A 25447-nucleotide genomic window follows, 5' to 3' on the forward strand; every position below is an offset into this window, starting at 1 on the left:
ATGAGAACAACATGTTTTTTTCCATAAACTGGCCCACTTTGCAAGTCTGCTGACCTTTATAGGGTCCTCCCACAACCAGAACCCCGTCGTCTTTCTGATGTGGACATTGTCCTGTGCTCTAGATCTTTGAAAAAAAGGTGTCATGAAGCACAACTTTAATCCCAGCACTTGGGTGGCAGAAGTAGGTAGATCTGTGGTCTACATAGTGAGTTCTAGGACAGTCAGGGCTACACAGAGAAACCTTGTCTCAAATTTAAAAAATGTGGAGAAGAAAAAAAATAAACAAAACTTTCTCAAGTGTGTAATGAGGTCTTGAATCGTTTTTATGGTTCCTGCTTTAGTCAGAAGTTGCAAAGGGATGGAGCTTCACTTTAACAGCCACCTCTCCAGTGATAGCTGCAGTGGGAGTGCAGTTTATTACCTATAAGAACAAGGACACTGGACTGACAAACATTTTAAAGCCTTACCACTAAAATCCAGACATTCTATCTTTTGTTAATGGAAAGACTTTTGAGGACAGATCTATATTAAGTTGTGGCTTTCTGTTTTAGTTCTTTCAGAAATACCTTTACTGTAATCTTTGTTTGGCTTAGTTTTTGTGTTTGAGACAGTCTCTATAGCCGTAGTTGGCTCAGTACTCACTCTGTAGCTCAGGCTGGCCTCAGGCTTCCCAAATGCTAAGATTGCAGGACTGAACTGTCCCAGCACTGTGTTAGCTGGATGACACATGTACAGAAGAAGGTTTTAACAGAATTCAGGTTTTAATTATGATTTTGGTGTAAGGTAATGAGTAGGTCATTATTTTTTAATGATGTTTGTCAGTTGTGATTTCTAATCTTCCTAAGCTGTAATTATCAAAATACTTTCTATATCTTTGTTGAGTAATCATAAATAGAATGGATTCTTATATTTATAATAGAAAGGTAGGGGGCTTAGTGGTTTAAGAGCACTAACTGCTTCTCCAGAGGACCTAGGTTCAGTTCCCAGCACCCACATGACAGCTCACAACTGTCTATAACTCCAGTTCCTTAGGACCTGACACCCTCACATAGACATACATGCAAAACAATATACATGAAAAAAAAATTTAAACAACAACAACAAAAAAAAAGAAAGAAAGAAAAAGAAAGAAAAGAAAAGGACTGGAGAGATGACATAATTAAGGTCACTTACTACTTCAGAGAACCAGAATTCTTTTCATCCTCCATGTTGGCAGTGAACAATTGCTTTAGCAGATATGACAGCCTCTTCTGAACTCTATGGGAACTGCATTCGTGTACACAAGCCCACACTCACAAACACACGTATACCTATAATTAAAAAAGTAAAAATAAAGAAACGTTAGGGTCTGTGATATGTCTCAGCAGGTAAAGACAATTGCCACAAAGTATAATGATCTGAGCTTGCACCCTTGTGTTGGAAGGAATGGACCAGCTTCTAAAAGAACCAACTCTTCTGACCCTTTGACCTTCACATGTGAACCATGACATACATGCATACCTACCCCTACAATAAAAAAATTCAATAAATCTTAAAAAACAAAAATTAGCCAGATGTGGTGGTATATACACTTGCAATTCCAGCTCTTGGAAGGTGGATATAGGAAGATCGGTGGTCATTCTTGGCTACACAACATGATTGATACCAAGCCTGGTATCAATGTATATGTAAGACCCTGTCTCAAACAAACAAACCAACAAACAAAAAACATAAACCAAACGAAAGAAAGGTAAAAATTAAATTTTTGAGAACAAGCAAAAGAAGAGGCATAAGTTTGGAGGTGGGAGCCCTGTTGTGGGTGGGGTGCACGGTGTGAGGGTCGTGAGGGTGCTGCCCATTCGTGGTGCTGCAGGTAGGAGGCAGAGTGTCGCATGATGTGACCTTCAAAGGCCTGGCTCCAGTGAGCTTTTTCCACTGGCGAAAACCCATGCCCCTAAACTTCCATAGTTTTCCCAAATAGTACCGGTATCTCAGGAACAGATGTCAAAACACATGAACCTGCAGGGAACATTGTACATTTACACCATGAGTCATGGCCTAGGTAGTCACAGCAGAAGTGATGTGGGCCCTGTGTGAAGTTGTGGATTAATCACACATGGCTTTCTAAGTCATTGTCAGGCATTTAGATTTTAATTTTTAATCCATTGATAATCCTCTTGAAGATTTGATTTTATTTTAGGGTTTTTTGAGACAGTGTCTGTCTGTGTAGCCCTGGCTGTCCTAGAACTTGCTAAACATTCTAGTCTCAATCTCATCCTCCTGCTTATCCTGAATGCTGGGATTAAAGGTGCGTGCTAGTATGCCTGGCATAGATTTTAAAGTCTGTAGTGTGTGCCTGTGTGGTGTTCATTTGCCATGGTATACATGGAAATAGGGGATAATTTCCTGGAATCCTCAGTGTCTTCTTTCGAGTGGGTTCTCAGGATATAGGTCATTGTCTTTTGAGACAAGGGCCTTATCCACTCCGTCTCCCTGACCCCTGAAGATTTTTGTATAATAAAATAATGATACCTGACTTTGGCATTTGTAAAAACTGTTTGCCGTGAGAAAGAGATGAAACAGGAAAGCATGGAAACAATGAGATGAATTAGACCATTTCAGTGTTGGGAGAGCTGGGTGTGTGGTATCTGTAAGAACAACAGTTGAGGGCCAGGGGTAGCTCAGGGTACAAAGGTGTCTGCCACCACACCTCACAGTCTCGTGGTGGAAGAAGAGAACCAATTTCCAAAAGTTGTCCTCTGACTTTACGTGCAACACCATTGAATGTCTGTATACACACAAAATAAATGTAATAACTTTTTTTTTAACTACAAGAAAAAAGAATTTGCAAGGTTCTAGAGGTGGAATCTACAGAACATGGTTGTATCTTGGCTGGTGAAGCAAGAGAGGGACAGCTCAGCACACCTAAAGACTCCAGATTTCCTGTCACAGACATGGACTTGAAGCAGAAATCAAGCGGGCAATTGTAAATGTAGGCTTGCAGATCAAAACTCCTAGGCTGGAGTTACAACCTTGGAGCCAATTATTTCCCAGCAGTGCTTACAGCTACAGAGGAGTGACAGTAGCTGAGTGTCAGTATGAGTGGGCACAGGACAGAGTCTCAGGAACCCTGCTTCTTTGTTGGGTAGAGGAGTTTGGCAAAGAAGCCTGTGCAACAGCTGCTAGAAGTGGGGGGGGGGGGGAACGAAGCTGCCACAGTCACTAGGTGCTGCTGAGACATTGGACAGTGAGGACTGATGAAGCCAGTTGGATCTGCAAGGTGGAGGCTGGGTTGACTCAGAAGAGTGTGGAGAGTAAGAGACGTGTTTGAAGTGTACTGAAGATAGCTATGTGTCTAGTAGCTGGAAATGCATATGTTGTGATGTGCTTACTCAGGGTAGCTGTGTATAAAAAGAAAGGTTAAGCAGGTTCCAGCCTTTAGGCCACTTTTAATGATGTGTAGGACTAAGGAATTTTCAGTGTTTGGGCAGGGCTGGGCCTTACGTAGCTCAGTTGATAAAGCATTTGCTTTACAAGCTCAAGGGCCTGAGTGTGAGCCCCAGAACTCACATGAAAATGCTAGGTGTGGGGTAAAGACATGGCTTAATAGTTTAGAACACTGGTTGCTTGCTCTTTCAGAGGACCTGGCTTTGATTCCAGCACCCATATGATAGCTTATAGCCATCTTCAGTTCTAGGGTGTCTGACACCCTTTTCTGGTGTCCACAGGCAACAGGCATGCTTGTGATGCACAGGCGTACATGCAGGCAACACACCCAGGCACATAAAATAGAGTAAATTTAAAAAATGCCAGGTGTAAAAGCGCCTCTTTTAATACTAGCACTGGGAATAAGGAAATAGGAGATCCCTGGTACTCATGATTATCAGTTTGGCCGATGAAAGACCCAGTTTCAAAGGAGAAGGACAACCTTTCTTGAGGGTGGCATCTGAGGTAGTCCTCTGGCATCCATGTGAATGCACACATGCATAAGAGATACTTGGGGCTGGATGTTTAATCCCAGCACTCAGCAGGTAGAAACAGGCAGCTCTCTAAATTCAGGGCTGACCTGAACTACACAGTGAGTTCCAGGATAGCCAGGGCTAAAGGGCTAGATTGTGATGTTGTCTTAAAGAAGAAAAAAAAGAAAAAAAAATAAGCAAGTCAGTCCATTTACATAACATCTTCCTGCTTTTGTGTGACAGCAACAAAGTTGAATAGTTGGCAATGAATATTGTTTGTCCTGTAAAACCTAAAATATTTGGTTTTGTTCTTTTGCTTTTTGTAGAGAAAGGTGTTACAAATATCTTCTCTGGACTGTCAACTTGTAGTATTTTTAAGAGTGTAATATAATATAGAACAATACAATACAAACTTAGTCAAGGAAGAAATCAAGTGCTCTTTTTTTTCTTTTTAAAGAGATGGTGACTGGGGCTGGCATGATGGCTTAGTGGGTAAAGGCTGTTGTCACCAAGCCTGAAATGGGTTTGATCCCAGGACCCACGAGGTAGAAGGAGAAAACTGATTCCTGAAAGTTGTGTTCTGAGCTCTACAAGTGCTCCACAGTGTGTGCATCCCCTCCCAGTAAACACATACAGACATACAGAAACAGATTTCCGAAAAAGACAGTCACTTCCTAGGTCTTTATATGTCAATTATTCTTTCACATTATAAGTTAACCACGTTTGTTTTTTGTTTTTTTTTTAAGTCTGTACCAAGTCAAGCTACTGTGTTTTCCAGACAAGCCATAATCACTTGCTCTGTTATCCATTAAGTAATCTGAAGAGTTTACAAAAAAAAATTTTAAAGCGATGATGAGGAGACCCAGGGCCTGGAAAATGTTAGATAAACCGTGTTACCAATGTACATATTCCTGACCACCAATAGGAAATAATTAACACCAACTTCAGCACGTACTGTAGTTCTGAGTATCCCTTGGGATCTTACAAATACAATCAAAATCTTAAAACTGCATGGGAATGCTGGGTACCAGTTGAGAACAGCGGCTGCTGTGGGCAGGGAACTATAGGATTAAAGAGGCGCAGCAGGGCTTTCGTTTTATTTGTAGTGAAAATAGTGTAGACCAGAGTAAACGAATACCTTATGTTCAGTATGAGTGAATTGAATATTACCTGTGTGTATGCATGCTTGAAATCTTTTAAAAAATGTATACAATTTTACGTTGCATGTACATGAGAATGGGCTTACCACTGCTTATGTGTGGAGGCCAGAGGCCAGGGGCCAGCTTTCAGTGGACAGCTCTCTCCTTCCACCATATGGGTCCTGGTGTGTGTGTGTGTGTGTGTGTAATTTGTTTGTAATTAACCATAAAAATAAAGGATAGGTATTTAGAATACAAAAAAATCTATGATAAATCAGTAAGAAAGAAACAATTTCCTCCACAGAAAAATGGTAAAGAGATTTGAAGCTGTACAGGAAAAGAAACTTAAACAGCTAATAGCAACAAAAAAGATGCTCATTGTCCTGAGAAATCAGGAAAATTCCAGTTAAAATAATAGTATGTACAATTCTTGTCATCAGACAGGCCAGACTTAATTTGTTCCAAAGTTTGACAAAGGTGAAGAACGGAACTCACAGATATCAGTCACTACCTCCAGGCTTGTTTAGCGGATGATTTGGTAGTAGACAAAAGCATGAAGGTGATGGATACATCCCAAATTTCATAGATATTTGCTTTAGGTTAATTCTCCTACATTTATTGTAGCATTGCTGAGATAGCATCTACTTCCAGGAAACAAAATCAGCGGAGTACATTCAGACTGGAGAAATGACTGACAGCTCCGAACGCCAACATGAATAATCATGAACATACTGTTGAGGAGAAGCATTAAAGGGTGTGGATAGCATGCCCTTGTTTAACAAATGCAGCTATACATATGTATACAATGTTATGTCTCACAATTAAAAACAAATATGGCCAAGATCTAAGCATCTGTTAAGGCTGAGAGTAGGTAGGTGGGCGCTTGTTGTAGTATTCTCTGTAATTTTCCAAGAATGTTTGAAATGTTTCTTAATTTAAAAATTGAGGGAAAAGGGCTGGGGTGTTGCTCAGTGGCAGAGAGCCTGTTTAGCAGTGAACAAGGCCCTGGACATTTCCAGGCTCATCAAGAGATCTTTTCTGAAAGGACAATTGTGACCTGGGGTTGAAGTGAAAATAGAGGAAGGACTAGTCTTAACGGGTTAAGTATGGCAGGAACAGAGAGATGGACAGTGCATTTGCTCTCTTAGGTTTTACTTTTTCTTTGAAGTTGGACCTGAAGTTATCTCCTGACTGAAGGCCGCCATGAAGGGCTGTTATGGAAGGGGAGCTTTCTGATCAAGGGGAAAGAGCATCCACTCAGGATGGGGTTGATGCACAGCCACAGTTAGGTGACTGTTTTCCTTCAGCTCAGCCATGGGAGTGTGGACAGGTAGTAGCTCACTGTTGTCAGTCAAGCTTGGGGTTTTGCTGTGGGGCAGAGTTGGCATTGGGGTTGTGAATAGTTGAGGTGGCAGCTGTGCATTCCAGACTGGATAGAGAGGAACTAGTGAATCTGGGATTGATTGGTGAATGGAAAATCCATGAGCTTGCTGGCTGGTTGTTGGGGTGGTGCTTGGCAGCAACAGGAACAGAAAGGTGGAAGAGGGAGGGGCTGTTAGTTTCTGGAGAGCTGTGCTCGCTGATTGTGACAGAGTTTAGTTATACCCTTGCGGGTAGATGACTTTCTAGATGGAGTCACTGGGTGTAGAGCTCAAGGAAGTTGTGTAGAGTGGTGGCGACAGCAGGTCTGGAGATGAGATAGGTTTGTACTGGTTAGTTTTGTCAACGCAAACTGGAGTCATCTGGGAAGAGGCAACCTCAACTGAAAAAAAATATCTCTCTCAGATTGGCCTCTAAGCAGATCTGCTTGACATTTTCTGATTGACATTCATGTGGGAGGGCCCAGAACTATGGGCAGTGCCATCGCTGGGCAGGTGGACCTGGGCTGTGTATAGGAAAGCTGGCGGAACTTGAGCATGGAGAACAAGCCAGTAAGCATCATTTCTCCATGATCTCTGCTTCATTTCCTGCCTCCAGGTTACTGCTTGAGTTGCCATGTCTAAGTAGACTGGACTGGACTGGAACTCAGATCCGTCTCCTCTGCATCCTTAAGGGGTACCACACCCTGCAGTGGTTCAAGGTCTAGGATAGGGCAGGGTTTGACTAGATGTAAACCTTGGCAAGCAGGCTTTTTTAGTTATTATTATTATTATTTACATTTATTTGCTTATTTGAGTAAGTGATGTGAACCTACAGGAAGCTAGGTTTTAAAAAATACTATCATTTGCATTTTATTCATCATCACGTGTTTGGGGGGGGTGTGGGTGTGTATGTGAAGGCTGGAAGAAAACTTGCAAAGGCCTGTTCTTCATTTCTACCATATGGGTCCTGGAGATTGAACTCCATATACAACATGGAGGAAGTAATAGTCTAGCACTGGGCCATTGGTATTGTAGCTGCTCGGGGGAGTTGGATAGCAGCATGACACTTGTGAATGTGATACCAGAGAGTGCAGGTAGTGTTTGGAGGGAGTGGGAAAGCAGCCGTGCCTTCCCTCCTTACTTTGAGCTGCTGTAGAGAAGGGGACTGAGTGTGCTAGAATGTAGACAGGGACTGCAGAACCTTGAGTACCTGACCTTCCTCTATCTTAGGAGGATGTTCAACAGTTCAGTTCAATCTCAAAACCTTAAACTAGCCGGCGGGGGGGGTGGTGCACGCTTTTAATCCCAGCACTCGGGAGGCAGGTGCAGCTATGGTTTGAGGCCAACCTGGTCTAAAGAGCAAATTCCAGGATAGCCAAGACTATACAGAGAAACCCTGTCTCAACCCCTTCCCATTTCCCAAAAGTAAAACAACAACAAAGTCCTTAAAATAGATTATTTTTGTTTTTATTTTTGAGACAGATTTTCTTTCTGTTGTCCTGGCTGTCCTGGGCTTGCTTTCTAGACCAGGCTGGCTTTGAACTCACAGAGATCTGCCTGTCTTTGCGTCCCCAAGTGCTGAGATTAAAGGCATGTGCCACTGCCCAGCCTAGAATTAGTTTTTTTTAGTGTAGTTGTGCATATGTGATTTCTAAATCACTATGCAAATATGTAAATGGGTTGTCTTGACTTAGTGTTTGGTCTAAATTGAAGTGCAAGGGCCTGGAAAGATAGCTTTGTGGTTAAGAACACTGGCTGCCCTTCCAGAAGACCTGGGTTCAAGATCCAGCACATATGTGGTGGCTCATAGTTATCTGTAATGCCAATCCCAGGGACTCTGATGTGCTCTTCTGGCTTTGTTGGGTGCCACACACACAGAGTACACAGACAAACAGCCACTTTTCATACATAGAAACTTTCTTTAAACTGAAATGCAAACCTTGTGATGCTGTGGAATGTTTCTTATCCCTACAGCATGCTAGCCACCTCAGATGTCAGCAGGAGGAAGTGGCTGATTCCGGGAGCAGAATACTCCATCTTCACTGGGCAGCCTCTGGACACCAGGGACAGGAAGACAGATAACCAGCTGGAGGAAACCACTGTTCCTGGGTGAGATAATGGCAAAGGTCTCTTGAATGCGTTCATAGACATGCAGCTGTCTCGTGTAGGGAGGCTAGGGGAGGACAGCTAACAGTTCTTGTCTTGGGATTTCTGCTTTCTCTTTGAAGTTGGACCTGAGGTTCTTCCTGGATTGTGAAAGCCAGCTTGGAGGGCTGGAGGAGAGTAGACAGGGTTTGAATCAGCTGTCTTGCAGAAGTGGGGCTTTCCCATTGTGGAAAGGACGTGTCCATTCAAGATAGTGTCAATGAGTAGACACAGCTGGGTGACTGTCTTCCAGAAGCTCAGCTGTGTGAGTGTAGACAGGGTGCCTTGATGGAACTCTTGATACCCTGTTCCTCACCCCGTGTACTGGGATCCTAGCAGGTGCCACCACACCCAGCTTTTACTGTCTTTACTTTTAAAGCCTGATTTATGTGTTTTTGTTTTGTTTCATTTGGTTTTTGCTTGCATAGTAAGCAGTCTTAGCGTTGGATCCATCTCCCCATCCCTGAAAGGCTAATGCTTTTAGGATGTTTTGCCTTCCTAGGCTTTGTAATGCTTCTCTGCCTATGCTCAGGGGAAAAGTGCAGGCTTGTCATTAGGACAACAGGCTAATCTCTCACTCTGGAATAGTCTGGGCAAGCTCAGCCATGTACTCTGGGTACCGTATAGATAGAAGTTTTTGTGTATGCTTGGATGGTTAAAGGACTAGGAAGCCCTGGCTTGCTATATGCAGGAAATGTCAGCTCTCCTGTTCTCCCCCTGACTGTCCTAGTAAACTTAGCATGGTTTACTCCAACAAATGACATAGACTTACGTACATTTATGGATTTCTCCAGCTCAGGTGCCAGAGGTTTTGGAGAGGACTGTTTTCCTAGCTGTGTTTCACATGGCCTGCTCTTGGTGTACACCAGAGTACTCTCCAGTTTCTCCTCTTTTTCCTTCGCTTTATATGTTATTTTTCATCTTCAATTACCCATGTGTGTGTGTGTGCATGTGTGCATATGCATATGCGTGTGAATTCCTGAAGCCAGAGGCTTTTTGTTTATTGTTTTTGAGGCAAGTCTTGCTGTATGTCCCAAGCTACTCTGGAAGTTTTGACCATCTTCCTGCTTCAGCCTTCTGAGTGCCTGTGTTACTGGCATGTGTGCGCTGTCAGGCCTGTCCTTCTCTTTTTATAAGGACCTTCAGTCCCATTGTGGGGCTCTTCTCTTCTTACCTGTCTAGTCTCCATTTATTATTAAAGGCCCCAACTCCAGATACTTCCAGTAAGCTTAGGCTGTTCTCTGTGCCTTATGGGATAGGGGACATGCCAATATTCAGCAGTTACAATTGCAGCTCCTGTTTTAGATACCATTCTCCTCCAGAAAAGGACTCTTCCCTTGGACGGTCACCAGCAAACTTACTGAGTAAAAAGCAGAGGGACTCTTCAGACACACCAGTCATGAAAGCTTTAAAGGAACTCGATGAAGAAAGAATATTTAAAAATTGGGGGACACAGACAGAGAAAGAGGATACCTCAAGTAGTAAGTGTTTTTAATTTTAATTTAAGGTTTATTGATTTTATTTTATGTCTATGAATGTTTTGCCTGCATGCATGAATGTGCAGCACATGTGCACCTGGTGCCCATGGAGTTATCAGATCCCCTGAAACTGGGGTTAGGAATTTTTGTGAGCTGTTGTGTGAGTACTGAGAGGATTAGATAAGAGCAATAAGTATTCTTAACTGATGAGCCTTCTTGCTAGATCCACCCCCAGTGGTATTTTATTCCTTGTTTGATGTTGAAAGAAAGAGGTGTCTGCTCTTTTCCTTAATTTATGTTATATTCTTTAAAATTAAAATTTCAGCCAGACATGTTAGTGCATACTTTTAATCCCAGCACTTTCAAAACAAAACAAAAGTCTACATGTGCTGGGCCATACAGGTGTATAATCCAGTTGTATGTCTTAAGGTAGGGGGTTGAAATCACAGCCTGCCTGGACTACAGAGTGAGTTTGCCTCCATCTGTCTGTCTTACTTGCACATGTTGGAAAATCGTGGCCATCATTTGATAGAGCGAGGAATGAGATGAGAAGGCCTATATATGCCCATCGTTCCAGCACTCAGAGGCCGAGGCAACAGAATCCACAGTGTCAAAAAATACAGAAAATCAAAAAGATCTTTTTTTCTATCTTCCTCCTTTTTTCTGGTTACTGAGCATCTGTAGAGAGGAAGAGGAAGATCTTTCCAGGTGTGCTTTTCCCCACATGTCTAGGTCAGTAGACCTCTCTGTCTGCCCTCTATCCCATCTCTTTTTGAGACAAGATCTCACATAACCTAGGCTACCCTGGAACTCACTGTGTTTCTGAGGATAACCTTGATTTCTGATCTTCTGCCTCCACCCCCCCAGTGCTGGGCTGACAGGTAGGTGTTCACCACTGTACCTAATTCTTTTGCTCCTTCTTCTTCCTACCATGCTTGCTTCTCAGACCTGCCAGGCACAGCCTCAGAGCTGCAGTGCTACATCCCACAGCAGTGTCTCCTAGTAAATAAATTAGTAACCTGCTTCCTAAAAATAAACTCTCTGTAAGCCTCACCTTGAATGCCAGTTGCACCAGGAAGCCAGGACGCATTCATTATAAACTCCCTCTCAAGCATTTTTTATCGTCATAATGCGGAACATTTGCAGATCATTTTTGCAGCCTAGATGAAGTGCTTTGAGCATGCACTCAGTGGAGGACCTTGTGCAGTGACAGCTGTGATAAAGCAGATGGTGGAAACCAGGTCTGACTTATTTTTGTGTGTGTTTGTCTGATGCAGAATTAGTGAATCCTCGGCAAACTGAACCTTCAGTCAATACAGGCCGCTCCCCAGAGAAATGTGCCCAGCAGAGACCAAAGAGACAGAGTTCAGCTTCACAAAGGTCGTCATCTCTCCCACCCTCCAATCGTAAAGCAAACACTCCAAGTAAGAGATGTGGAGAGTGACTTGGGGAGAGTGATTTTTCTCATGTTTTTCCTCTTTCACTTTGCTGTCAGCTCCAGTAGAAGACGCTGAGCGTGAAGCCCTAGAGAATGAAATTGTCTGAGTGCACAGATAATAACAAATGTTAACTCTGAAATGTAGAGAAATTTTAATCTAGAACATGGCTGCTCTGGCAAGAGATCACATCCAAAGACCTAGGTCAGTGTGATCTGACTAGAATACAAACACACCTTTAATCCAGGAGAGAGAGGCAAGCAGATCTGAGTTCAGGTTTCAGGTAAAGAAAAGCTTAGGTCTAGGCATGGTGGTACATGCGTTTAATCTCATACAGAGAAGGTAAAATTAGTTTGTAGAAGAAAGCACCCATGTTTGAAAGTGATCTCTAGTTGAGTGGCAGAAAAAGAGATGAATCAGAGAAAAGTTTGACAGAATAGGATATGTCCAATTCATGAGAAGAGAGAGAAAAGGGAAGTACTTAAGGGGCAATTCAGAGAGAGAGGCAGTTTTACCAGAACTGTAACAGAGAGACAGATTGTAGAGAAAGAACACAGGTGAAGATGGAACAGACCAGAGAATGAGGAATCAGAAGATTAGAAAAGATTGTTGGAGTTAGATTGAGGCCAGCAGAGTAATTCAGAGGCCAAGAGAGAAGCCAGATTGTATAAATCAGCTGGGAGAAGAGTTTGAGCCAGGACAGCTGAGTTGAATCAGCCAGCCCAGAGCTCAGTAAAAACAGGTAAAGATGAGCTTATTCAGCAGTAAGCCTCAGAGGCTGAGAACATTTTAGGCCTAGGTTAGATTGTACAGAGGCTAGAAGCTTCCAGAAGTAGGTCTAGGTTAGCAGATAGGCAGTAAGCTTCCAAGACAACAATTGAAACAGGCAGATAAAAGTTACTTACATACAGAAACATCATTTTATGCTAGGCCTGTGGGGGAGGTCTATCATCCCAGCTCGCTGGGAGGTTAAGGATCAAGATCAAGGTTCAAGGCCTGAGTACTGAGTTCAAGGATAATCTGTAATTTAGCAAGACCGTGCCTTAAAATAAAAAGCAAAAACGTCTTGGGTTGTAGCTCAGAGCCTTGGCTTAGCATGGATGGGGTCCTTAGTACCATAAGCTTTTGAAAGTTTAGAGCGTGTCAATCACTTTAAGCACTAATTGAGATAATTCGCAAAGGTCGGAGAAGATGCTCCTTGCATATCTGATCTGTAACCGTCCTCTGTAGCCTTTTCTCCCCACTTTCAGGCTTGTTCTAAAGCGTAAGCATTGACTTTCCATGTCCTCAGTGTCCATTTCCCCATCAGTTCAGGGAAGTGTGCATTTCCTGTGTTCCCAGGAGCAATCCTTACTGCACTGGTGCTTCTGTCTTATTTCCACTCGACTTCTAAAATCTTGAAAAACCAGTTTTGAGCCAGAGTGCTGAAACTATGGTCTGGTATGCTAAAATGTCAGCAGGGGTTGCTTCTTGACATTATAGTTATTGGTTGTTTTATTTTCACTTTACATGCTCCTCAATATCATCAAGCTTTGCTGTGGAATTTCCTTATTTTTTTTTAATTAGGAATAAGTTCTGCCAACAGAGCAGACAAAAATCACATTTCTTCTATGTTTTCTTCTTTAGCAAAAAGAGAGATTATGTTAACGCCGGTGACTGTGGCTTATAGTCCTAAGCGGTCCCCTAAGGAAAATTTGTCCCCAGGATTTAGTCATTTGCTTAGCAAAAATGAAAGCAGTCCAAGTCGGTAAGTTCTGTAAAGTTGTTGAATTAAATAAGAATACAGTATTGATTTAAAGACATTTTATTGATTTATCGTGTGTGTGTGTGTGTGTGTGTGTGTGTGTGTACTTGTGAGTGTATGTGCTATGGCGAATGTGCGCACATTAGGGACAACTTGTGGCAGCTGTTTTTCTCCTTCCACCACGTGGGTATGAACTCAGGGCGTCAGGTTTCAAGGAGGTGCCTTTACCTACAGAGCGATCTTACTGACCCCATTATTGATCTATATGACTCTAGCTTTTACTGATTATTCGGTTGTCAGTGGGCCTCTGGCTTTAGGTCATTTATGTGAATGTCATATGAAAAATCAAGTATTATAATGTGAAAATAGTTTTTAACTATGGAAACTTGCTACTGCTAGTGCCACCTCAGCACCTCATCAGATTTGAGATGTAGAAGAGGTTCTCTGTGCTCTTGACAAGGTGTGTGATTCAGGGACATTTTGGTGTCAGACAGTGGGTGTGAAGGTGGCACATATCTGCCTCTGGATCTGTGCACTCCTGAAATAGGCCAGCTGTGAGTGAGGAACTGGGAAGGCCTTTGCCTCCTGGTTTAGACAGAGTGGCCTAAGCACAGTGAGCCGCACTTTGACCTTCTGAGGAAGTGGGGTTCTGTTGCCTGCCCTGCCTGTTCCGGAAGCTTGTCATGGAGGTCAGTGATGCACGACAGCCAACACTCTTAAGTTTGTAATGTGGAAATAAAACTGGGTGTTAGGAAAGCCACATCCAATTTCAGCCCAGAAAGTCATATGACTAGCTTTCTCTTAAGAAAACATGTGATTGACTATGGAGGTGCCAGCTCAGCTCTCTAGTGAGATAGGAAAACTCACTTCACGTTTTTCTCACGAGTAACTTGCTTCATTCACTAGATTTGATATCCTTTTGGATGATTTAGATACTGTTCCTGTGTCCACGTTACAACGAACCAATCCAAGGAAACAGCTCCAGTTTCTTCTAGATGACTCGGAAGGTATCTTTTCCCAACAATGACTAATTACAGTTAGAGGCATTTGTTTCCCAAGATTCTGGTGTCTCGGCAAGGCTCTGAAGACCGCCTCTCCCTGAGTGTTCACTCTGTGCTTGCTGTGTGGGTGTTGATGGGCGGTTGGGAAGCTGGGGTGCAGTGCCGATTGTCATCACCAGGACCGTATTCTACAGCTCCCCTCTACGTATGTGTGTAGCTGATAAGCTGCTTAGGCTGTGGGTAATTTTATTTAACAATTTTCAGCCTGGAATAAATTTATAAGATATATCAAGTTACTTCATATAATAATGTTAACTGTTTTAGGGTTCAGGGCAATTCTCCCAAATGTGACAAATCATTGTTTTTAAACTTTTCTTAAACTGAATAATATATCCATAAAGTTTGCTTGAGGTCATTAAGAGAACTTATTAACATTGCTAAACCTGGGGTAAACCTTATAGAATTCCTAAGCGATAAAGCACAGAGTAAATATTTTTCAGTTGGGGATGGTGGCTCACATCTTTTATTCTAGCACTCAGATGGCTGCAGCAGGAGGATTGCTGTGACTTGAAGGCAAAAGGCCATATTGGGCTACTTAGGAGTTCCAGGGCAGACTGGATTAGTGAAGACCCTGTCTCAAGAAATCGGGAGGACAAGAAAAGATGCTATGTGTTAGGTCACATAGCAGTTCATTTCAGGAAGTGAGGTTGAGCAGGATATTTAATATGTATTCGGTCTAATTGAAAAATTAATATGAAATATAAGAAATTTCTCTCTTTTCTGACAGGAAAAAAGTATTCAGAAAAAGCTAGTGATGACCCCGTTAATCATAGTTCTTGTCCTAAGCCCTTGCCAAATGGAGTGAAGAAAGTGTCCGCGAGACAAGCCTGGGAGAAGAGTAAATCAGTTAGCCTCGAGCAGTGTAAGCCAGTGTCAGCAGCGCCACAGGGTAATGATTTTGAATATACAGCAAAAATTAGGACCCTAGCTGAAACGGAGCGATTTTTTGATGAACTTACAAAAGAAAAAGACCAGGTAAAACAAACAAGATATTTCAAAAAATATTTTCTGAACCTAATACTTGTCTCTAGGGAATGTCAGAAGGGAATTACCGAGCTGGGCATGGTGGCATGTACCTGTGTCTCGGCCCTTGAGAGGCTCAGGCAGGAGGATCACAAGTTGAAAGCCAACTTGGACAATATGGTGAAACCCCATCTTCAATAGAAACAATAATCCAAACACACAAACTGAAAAAAAAGTACAAAAGAAGGATGTTCTAGTCACTGTTGTATTGCTGTGGCGATACCATGACCAACAAAGGCAATTTTTTTTTTTTTTTTGAGACAGGGTTTCTCTGTGTAGCCATGGCTATCCTGGAACTCACTTTGTAGATCAGGCTGGTCTCAAACTCATTGAGATACATCTGCTTCTGCCTCCCAAGTGCTGGGGTTAAAGGAGTACACAACCATTGCCAGCAGACCAAGGCAATGCTTATAAAATAAAACATTTAATTGGGGTTGGCTTATGGTTTCAGAGGTTTAATCCATTATCATCTTGGCATGGAACATGGTGAAATGCAGGCAGATATGGTGCTGGAGAAATAGTTAAGCATTCTACATCATAGCTGGGCATGGTGGGACATGCCTGTAATGCCATCACTCAGGGAGGCATGTCATCACTGTGAGTTCAAGACCATCCTGATCTACAAATTGAGTTCAGGAGAACCAAGGCTACACAGAGAAACCCTGTATCGGGGGCGGGGGGTTTACATCTGGATCTTCAGGCAGCGAGAAGAGCTTTTCTGACCTTGGCGTGAACCTTTGAAACACTCAGAACCCACCCTTCTCCCCAACAAGGCCACACTTTTTAATTCCTCTCAAGTGTTGCCACCCCCTGATGACTAAGCATTCAAGAATATATCTGAGTTTATGGGGAGCATTCTTACTCAAACCACCACAAAGGACATCGTTGTGTCAGACCTGTCATAGGGCATTTGCCTTGGGTATAGTACTGTGGGGCACCAAAACTACACTAGAAATGTCCTTGAGCCACTCTATTGAGAGAACTTAAGCCAGAATGGACAAGAAAATGCCAAGCTGAAATCTTTTCTTTTCCATCTGCCTCAGAAAGCTCACTGCCAATAATTAGAATTCTTTGTTTTTATTTGAATACTTTCTCTTGTTAACAGATTGAGGCAGCACTAAGCCGAATGCCTTCTCCTGGAGGAAGAATCACTTTACAAACAAGACTTAATCAGGTGAGGCAGCCTAGCTAGGGGCTACGAGAGGCTGGATGCCAGTCAGCGCTTAGAGAACGGCATGGTCCACTGTGTTAGTTACCTTTCTAGTGCTGTGATAAAACACCATGGCCAGATGCAACTTACAGAAGGCGAAGCGAAAGTAGGCAGCTGGAGCAGCAGCTGAGAGCTTGAATTTGGAGAGTGCAGTGGGGATGGCAGGAAGTTTTTGCAACTTTGTGCCCTCCACCCCCAACAAGGCCACACCTCCAACAAGTTCATGCCTCCTAATCCTCCTCAAATGGTTTCACCAACTGGGGACCAGATGTGAGTATTCAGATGTGTATGAATCTGTGGGGGCCATCTCATTCACACCATCACAGTTACTAAAGCAGCAGTCAAACTGCAGCTTTTTTGCAGTCAGTATTTGATGATTATAGTTATTTTGTAGCTACATGTTTGCTGTCAGGAATACAATTAATTTTTGCCTTTAGACATTAAGAAAATGGTGTTCTGCCCGCCTCTTGTAGTGCACACCTTTAATCTCAGCACTTGGGAGGCAGAGGCAGGGGATCTCTGTGAGTTCAAGGGCAGCCTGGTCTACAGAGAGGACAGCCAGGGATACACAGAGAAAACCTATCTTGAAAAACCAGAAGAAGAAGAGGAGGAGGAGGAGAAAGAGGAGAAGCCAAGTGAGGTGGTATAAACCCGTAATCCCAGCACTCAGGGAGGCAGGCTCTCTGTGAGTTTGAGGCCAGCCTGGTGTACAAAGTGGGTCCAGGACAGCCAAGGCTACACAGAGAAATCCTGTCTTGAAAAAACAAAAAGAAAAAAGAAAAGAAAATGGTATTCATGGTAGCAAATAGCATACATTTTGTTGTTTGTTTGATAACAAAACCCAGGGCCTTGAGCATGCTAGGGAGCCCTAGCCTCAAGGCCCAAAAGAATACCCGTGACAGATTTTGCGTTGCTAAGTAAGTGCTGTCTCCTTATCTGAGTGTTTGCTTGTCTTCCTCCCCTTCAATGATTTCTGAACCCCTTTCCATCTAGTAAGCACCTGAAAACAGTTGTGTTTTATAAATAGGATGGCTGTAGTGGTTGGAAAGACAGTTAGAGAGATGCAATTCCATACTCAGCATGGATGGTCAGGTTATATGATGAGCGTTTGCCTGCCTGTTTATATGTCACTAGTACCTGGTACCTGTGGAAGTCAGGTCAGTGCATGGCACACCCATGGCAGTTCCCTTAACCACAGAGCCATCTTTCCAGCTAACAGACTTGCTTTTGAGAGCTACTTTAGAGGTTCTGACATGGGAACCTCAGCTACGCTATAGCATTGAAGACTGAACCTCCTTTATTTGGGGAAGGTTGTCCTCTTTACTAAATGTACAGCCAAGTCATCTTCACATCCATGAAACTTGATTTATTTATTGTTATTGTGTATTCATGTATATGATGTTGGGGGTTATGCACATACCATGACATACAAGTTTGTGGAGTTAGTTCTGTCTTAACACCTTTTCTTATATCCCAGGTATGAAACTTAGGCTGTGAAGCTTGGAGGCAAGTAATTTTACCTGCTGAGCCTCTTACTGTCCCCGGTTCTGAAATTTTTTATTGAAAAACTTATAAAACTCAACATAAGAAACTCACAGTACTTTACTAGGAAAGCAGAGGGAAAATGAGATACTTCACTTCTAATTCAGTGTGAGATTCTTAGTGTATCTTATATAATGAGCATCATCATTCTGTTCCTGCAAGACTTCTGAAAGGGTGTTAGCTTCTCTTCATGAACATCACGTCACTAAGGAAATAAGTGGCAGCAAAAAGAGATTGAGGATGTGCTTAAGTGAAAAAGTAAAACCGGGCCCGGGGAGAAAAGTGTCCAGCCTCACTCCACAGCAGTGCTGGGATAGTTACCTGTGGGGCTCGCACAGGCTTTATCTCCGGCTCAGTGGTAAGAATGCTCATCCTGCTCTCAGCCTCACACTGAAGCAGGGATGGTGGCTCACCAATTATCACTCCTGCACTCGACAGGCCGAGGCGGTAGGACCCTAGTCTCGAAGCTAGCCTAGGCAGTTAGATCCTGTCTCAAAAAGTAAGAAGGGGTGGGGCTGCAGCTAGGAAGGTAGAGTACTTGCCTAGCATGTAAAAGTCATGCCCAGGACACCCCCCACAACATATCACAGGATATGGTGATGCACACACATGATCCAGTGTTTGAAAGATGGAGGCAGGATCAAGGTCATCATCAACCACATATTGAATTCAAGGTTAGCATGAACTACTTCAGACTTGTCTTTATTTTTTATTTTATTATTATTATTTAAAAAAAAAATTTTTTTTTTGTTCTCAAAACAGGGTTTCTCTTGTAACCTAGGCTGTCCTGGAACTCATAGAGATCCACCTGCCTCTGCCTCCTGAGTGCTGGGATTAAAGGTGTGTGCCACTGCTGCCGATGCTACCACCACCACCAGCTTTATTTTTTTTTAATAATTTAAATATTAAAAAAAAATTTAATTTCATGTGCATTGATGTTTTGCCTGCATGTATGTGTGTATGTGTTGGAATGGGAACTAGAGTTTTAGAGAGTTGTGAACTCCCATGTTCATGGAATTGGACCCGGGTCCTCTGGAAGAGCAGCCAATGCTCTTAACTGTTGAGCCATCTCTCCAGCCCTAAACAATGGTTTGTTTTGGTTTGTTTTTTCATGACAAGAGTTTCTCTGTGTAGCCCCAACTGTCCTGGAACTCACTCTATAGACCTGGCTGGCTTCAAACTCACAGAAATCTGCCAGCCTCTGCTTCCCAAGTGCTGTAATTAAAGCGTGTGTCCCCATGCCAGGCTCCTGGCTTTATTTTTAATTCTTTAAAAAATTATTTCATGCTGGGTGGTGGTGCATGCCTTTAATCTCAGCACTTGGCATTGTTTTACCGGCGTGTATGTCTGTGGGATGTGTGACTGGTGCTCAAGAAAGCTAGAAGAGGGTGTCATATCCTCTGGAACTGGAGTTACAGCCAGTTATGATCCAACATCTGGGTGCTGGGAATCAAACCCATGTCCTCTACAAGAGGAGGAAGTGTCTTAACTGCTGAGCATCTTTCCATCCCCTACAGAGACCTGTATTAATGAAAAGAGAGAAAGAAAAAAAAACACCTGCTAATACACTTTTTAAAGGTCTCTTTCTCTATAATTGCATTAGCAGTTTTAGTTTTTGGGGTTCTTTGAGACAAGTCCTAGGCTGGTTTGGAATTCATCAGCTTTCTGCTTCTGCTTCACTGGCTCTGGGATTAGAAGGATTACCACCATGTCCAATTATCAGGTGTAGAATGTAGACAATGCAAATTCAAGTAGAAATCATTACAGGCTTTCTGGAATACAGAGTTTTGCATTTCTTTGAACCAAAGCTCTTCTTTTTTTTCAGCCTGCCAATGATTGCAAAGGCAGTATTTATAGATACTGCCAAGAGATATGTTTAAGAAATGTACTGCGGCCTTATTTATAGTGTCCAAAATTAGAAGCAACCTAAATTTCTACTGAAAGATTCCTGGTTAAACGTGTTACTTGTGAAAGAATATTGTACATTAATTTAGGAGGATGTTGTTGGAAGACACTTTATAACATGCCAAGAAAGTTCAAAGGAAACAATATTTGAAATGTTCCATTCTGGTTTTTTCCTTTCTAAAAAGGAAATGCACATATATGAGAAAAAGAGGTGGTCCTTCCCATTGTTCATTTGTTTTCTCATTGTTCTACAGTGAACATTCATCATTTTATTAAATTGTTAAACATAAACATTTTAAGTTTTATTTCAGGATACCATTTTAGTTAATGCAGGATCTAGAATGATAAATATATATTCCAGGTATCATTAACTGCACTTCTTTATCATTAATTGTGAAGTCTTGCTTGGAGTCTCTGCTAACATTTTAAAGGGAAAAGTTTTTGTCAGCTTATTTGGAATATGTGTACGTGGCTCCAGCTGCATCCAGGATGACCACTTCTCTGCTGACCTGTGGAGAACACTTTAGGCTCTGTACATAATGCTGTCAGGTCATCAGCCCCCTCATGGCTGCACCACTGTGCAGAATTCCCACATGGCAAGCATGCCAAGCACACAGGGAGTACTTAAAGTGCCCTGCTCATTTGGAAGGGCTGAGAAGCCAGTTCACTGTTGGGTTTAAGAAAAATCCTGTCAATAAGATAATTTGTGTAGAAAGCAAAATCTGCTGTTTTGATGTGTATACTTGCTCACAACCTGAAAATATGTAGACCTGGAGGACTCCATGTGGATTCTCATGACACCTTTCCCATTACTTTTACCTAGGAAGCCTTGGAAGATCGCTTGGAAAGGATCAATCGTGAACTGGGTTCAGTTCGAATGACACTCAAGAAGTTTCATGTCTTGCGCAGTTCTGCAAATCTTTAAGATTGGTAGCCATTAAATTTGAGACATTTTTATTTGCACTAATGTACAATTATGCACTTGGAGAAGAAAAGCTCTTTTGTACTGTTTATAAGCCTTCAAACAGTAGTTTTACAATCATGCTATTCTTACACTTGCTATTTTATACTTCAAATGGCCACATATTTTCAAGATATTTTTGCTATGCTCAGGAACCTCTTGTATATTTTACTATTTAAAAAGCATTATTTTTAAATAGTATTATGTCTTCAATTTCTATCAACAGTAAGAAAATGTAAAAAGGGGAGGCAGCTTGTTTCTAAAGAAATAGTGTTATCCTTTTACAATGAACTTTGCACATCAATTTTATAAACTTGTTCTACATTGTAAATATAATTCATTTTGAAAATAAATGCTTGATAGCTTCTATAAGGATAGGCTAACATGCTGGACATTTAAAAAAATATAGTATAGTTTGCATTTAGGTTCTGTAGAAGTTTTTAAGAAATGATAACACAATTCCTATGTGAAACATAGGCCTTGTAGTGAATAGTAGAATAATTGGGCCAGCAAAATGGCTCAGCAGGTAAAAGTGCTTGCCACCAAGCCCAGCGACCAGTTTTGAGCTCCATTATTCACAGGTTAAAAAGAGAGAAATGACCCCTGCAAGTCGTCCTCTGACCTCTACAGATACACTGTGGCACGTTCCTGCCCTTTCCTACCCCAGTAGATAAGTCAATATTTTTAAAAATTAGTAATAATTTCAGTGTTTAAAAACTACATATAACCTATTTCTCCAAAATATCTTTATTTGTGAGGAAAGAAAAAAAAATCAGAAAGCAGCAGGTGAGCACTGGAGTTTTCTGTTCATCATCCATGATTTAAGTTATGTCACATCTTGGACAGTTTCCAGGGCAGCTTCCCTTTCCATTAAGCCCATAGCTTAGCTCCCAAGGTGATCATACAGACATTTCACCTCACCTGACCCACCATTCCACCCTTGCCAAAAAGAAACGTAGCTGCTGTAATGACTGTTGGTCTACACCAAGAGCACTGTATAATCAGAGCACTGCCTGATCATAGACAGGGCGGTGTCCAGAGAGAGAGCCTGGAGCCTTTGCCCAGGGCCTTGCTGCAGACTGTGGCCCACCATCTGGGCTCCCTAGCTCTGAGAGCACTGTGTGGGCAGGAGAAGCTGTTCTGGTCTAGGAGCAGCAAGTACCCTGCTTGTGTTGGGACTGTTGGTGATGTCTGGGCTGCTCTCCCACTTACTTTCTGCTGACCAGTCTGAACCTAGCACCCACATATTTGTGCTCAGAATCTGCAGATAGACTCATCTGAGCTCTCATCATTGATTTCCAGGGCCAGTGCTCAGGTTTTTGATTTGGTTTGCTTCTGAGTTCTTTCTCCATATGTAGCTTTTCATGTGTGGTTACAATGAACCAAGGCATCCCAGCAATTCTGTTAGATGTGTATGCCTCAGCAGGATTTCAGGTGGTCTTTGAACAGTTTCTCACCAAAGCTTCACCTGGTGATAGGCCTGGGCCCTGTTCTACTTGTGGGGACTCTCAGGCAGGAGGGGACTCTGGAGATGGGACTGAACCTTTGAGTTTATCTTCAGGAGCCAGCTCAAGACTAATCAGGATTTCTTATTGTTAGAAGCAAGTGCCTTTATTCTTGATTTTTCTTTTAGCCTTTTAAAAATTGTTAGAGTTAAATAAATAAATAAAAAGGTTCATTTAATCAAGCTTCTGTACAGCCTTTGTCTAGAGCTCATGCAGGGATAGTCTGTTTTTAAACATGACCCTGTCTCTGTGTGCGACAGGCAGAACTAACAAGCTGGGAGTATAACAGGCGCAGTGGTAGTGTGCTTGCCTCGCATGTGAGGGCACAGGTTCTGCCCCAGCACCAACAAACAAGACTACTTGAACAAGCTGACAATGTTTTCGTAGATCTCATTGTTCCCTCCTTTTATTGTACAGTCTACTACATTCTCAAGAAGAAAGAAATTACCACTTCAGATGAGGTGGTGGCTTTATCTTGCCAAGGAGTTATCTTCTTAGGTGCCTATAATTGGCTTATTCCAAAAAAGGCATTAAGCGCCATCAAAACATCTTCTGTGCTTCTCAGAAAGCATATGCTTTGGTTTTTGAAGTGTGTAATAGATTTAAACTATCAATTACTTACTTGAAAAAGAAATTTTATTCTTTTCTTCTTCATAGCTATGAAGAAAGACACCAAGGAAAATTCTTGCAGCTGCCTCTCCCCTTAGTAATGCATATCTTTTGAACACTCAACTAAAAAGCAACTGAGCCTAAAAGCGGGAAGGGTAGCAGTCTTAAAGAGCATCTGTTACCCAAGATAGGCAAACTGTTTCTGTGCTGGGATGTGCATGCAGCTAGTTAAAAACCAACTCAGTGAGCCTGCAGCTTTTGGGAAGTGCCTTTTAAAATGTATATAGAAAGTGAATTCTCCCACTATGGAGATCTGCCTCTTCCTTCTCACAAAACCAGGAGCCACAGGGGATGGCTCCAGGTAAAGCATTAGCACTAAAGCGCAGCTGCTGGGGAAGGGGCTTGGAGCCAGCCAGACCCAGGTCACACCCTGGCTCTGGCCTCCTTTCCTCAGTGTAAAGACCAAATGATAAGGAGATACCTTTCAGTTCAGATAGGCCAGTGTGTAGTAATCGTGCACCAAACAGCATGTTTTAGATTTATCAGTTACTGTGATTTTGAGATAGTGATTTTTTTAACTGATTGATTTATTTGTATTTTATGTGCACTGGTACTTTTCCTGCATGTGTGTCTGTGTGAAGGTGTCAGATCCCCTGGAACTGAAGTTACAGGCCGATGTGAGCTGCCATGTGGGTGCTTTGGGTATTGAACCCAGGTTTTCTTTAAGAGCAGCCAGTGCTTTCAACTACTGAGCCACATCTTTCCAGCCACACACATATATATTTTTAAAGGTATACTAGGGCTTTGCACATGCTGGCTAATTTCACCGCTGAGCTTTATATCCCAACCCAGTGATTGCTTGTTAAAGTTGATGATTTGCTTCAATATTGGAATGTCATTTTTTATTAGGTGGTCTGTGTATTCTTTGCTCGTTTATAAAAATCAAGGGTTTTCTTGCATTTTAAATGAATTTTCTTGGTATACTATTTACTTATTGGTTGACTAAAATTGTAAAAGATTAACTCATCAAATGTAAATTCAGAAAGCATTTTGATCTTAATTGATGAATGGGATTTATTGAGTATAAATATTGGCTTTTTTCCATTATAGTTTATTGTTGTTTTAACCAAAATAACTTTTCCTTCAAATGTTCCATAATTAGGCCCTTTAAGACAGTGGACCACCTGGAAGAGGTGCCTGTCACTGAGTGTTAGACTTCATGGATTTATAACCATTGAGAGACTAATGTTTCACTTTCAACCTAGAAAAGCCAGGTGCTTTGCTAAATGCTGCTTGTCTTTTGAACCCTGCACCCAAATGTGTCGTAAAACCAGACATTTATATCATCTTAGGTTTCACATGTCTCAAGAAAAATTTTCACTAATTTTAAATGTGCCACTTCGTAGTGCAAGTCTCTAAGATCCTTAAAAAAGTAAGTCACGGATAGACTTTCAGTAGTCATAAAGGGAAATCGTATTCGTCGGTGGATCATGCATACTTTCAGATGATTAAACCCCTGGTATTGCACAGGTTTTGCCAGAAATTATTTCCTGCCCTGCCAAGGAGCAATATGAAGTTTAATACTTTGCTAAACTAGTCCAGTACTCTTAGAACTCACTAAAAGCCTTTCCCCATCTGATATGCCCTTTATTTCACTAGAGACCTCCGGTACATGAGGACTCAAGCCATACCTTTGGACTTGTTAAACTATGCCTTCACTATGACTACAGATTTCAAATTCTATTTTCCTTACGTTGTCACTTTTCACTGTAACAGAGACCTATAATGTGAAAACAGTTGCTACATACAGTGCTGCTGATGGTCAGATGAGTGCTGGTGGTGGTTGTCTTTTGAAATCTGGTCAAACGCTGGAGTAATAAAGTTGTAAGCTCCATGAGAGCAGGGACCATATCTTCCATCGTGCATCCAGGCACTCAATAAATATTTGTGGACCTGAGCTTTCGTGGTATCTCAGTTTATTTATACTGGCTGTGAGAGCTTGCTTTTAATGATGGGTTTCAAGTCCCAGGAGCTGTTTGGTTTGGTTAACAGTCACGGAAACACAAAAATTAATACAGAAAGTCAATTCCAAGGAACCGGTAGCATAGAGCCTCACCCTGTGTTTCTAAATGCACGTTTTGGTGACTCCAGAGCTGGAGTATTTAATGGACACCTTCACTTGTCTGGGCGTAGGCATCATGTTCTGTCAACTGCCTTTCCTAACCCTTGCAGTCTCTGCTCCTACGGGAGGAAATGAACACCTGGTGTGGTCCTCTGCTCGCTGGCTTTTTCTGGATTCTGTCTTCCAGGCAGTGTCTAGGGGAGCAGTGGTCTTTCTCTCTCTCTTGCCCACATAGTCAATCATTGCTAGGCGTTAGGTTGTGCGCCTC

General features: G+C 42.2%; 1 protein-coding gene across 6 annotated transcripts in view; it reads left to right on the plus strand.

The window, feature by feature from the left end:
- The window catches only part of Mphosph9 (M-phase phosphoprotein 9), a 66803-nt gene extending 41789 nt beyond the window's left edge, over positions 1-25014 (plus strand). For 2 of the 6 annotated variants that reach the window (XM_060382350.1, XM_060382349.1), the window contains exons 16-21: positions 8413-8547; positions 9889-10064; positions 11339-11485; positions 13124-13244; positions 14148-14248; positions 15030-16498. In XM_060382350.1, coding sequence (XP_060238333.1) covers positions 8413-8547; positions 9889-10064; positions 11339-11485; positions 13124-13244; positions 14148-14248; positions 15030-15466 — 1117 coding nt within the window. In that variant the 3' untranslated portion in view covers positions 15467-16498. Of the gene's footprint in view, positions 1-8412; positions 8548-9888; positions 10065-11338; positions 11486-13123; positions 13245-14147; positions 14250-15029; positions 16500-20805 lie in introns of those variants that run through there. The other 4 variants (XM_021652756.2, XR_009591481.1, XM_021652761.2 and 1 more) reach the window with 4 other exon arrangements.
- The last annotated feature ends 433 nt before the right edge of the window (positions 25015-25447 follow it).

Source organism: Meriones unguiculatus, chromosome 4, assembly GCF_030254825.1.
Source record: "Meriones unguiculatus strain TT.TT164.6M chromosome 4, Bangor_MerUng_6.1, whole genome shotgun sequence".
Taxonomy (NCBI): Eukaryota; Metazoa; Chordata; class Mammalia; order Rodentia; family Muridae; genus Meriones; species Meriones unguiculatus.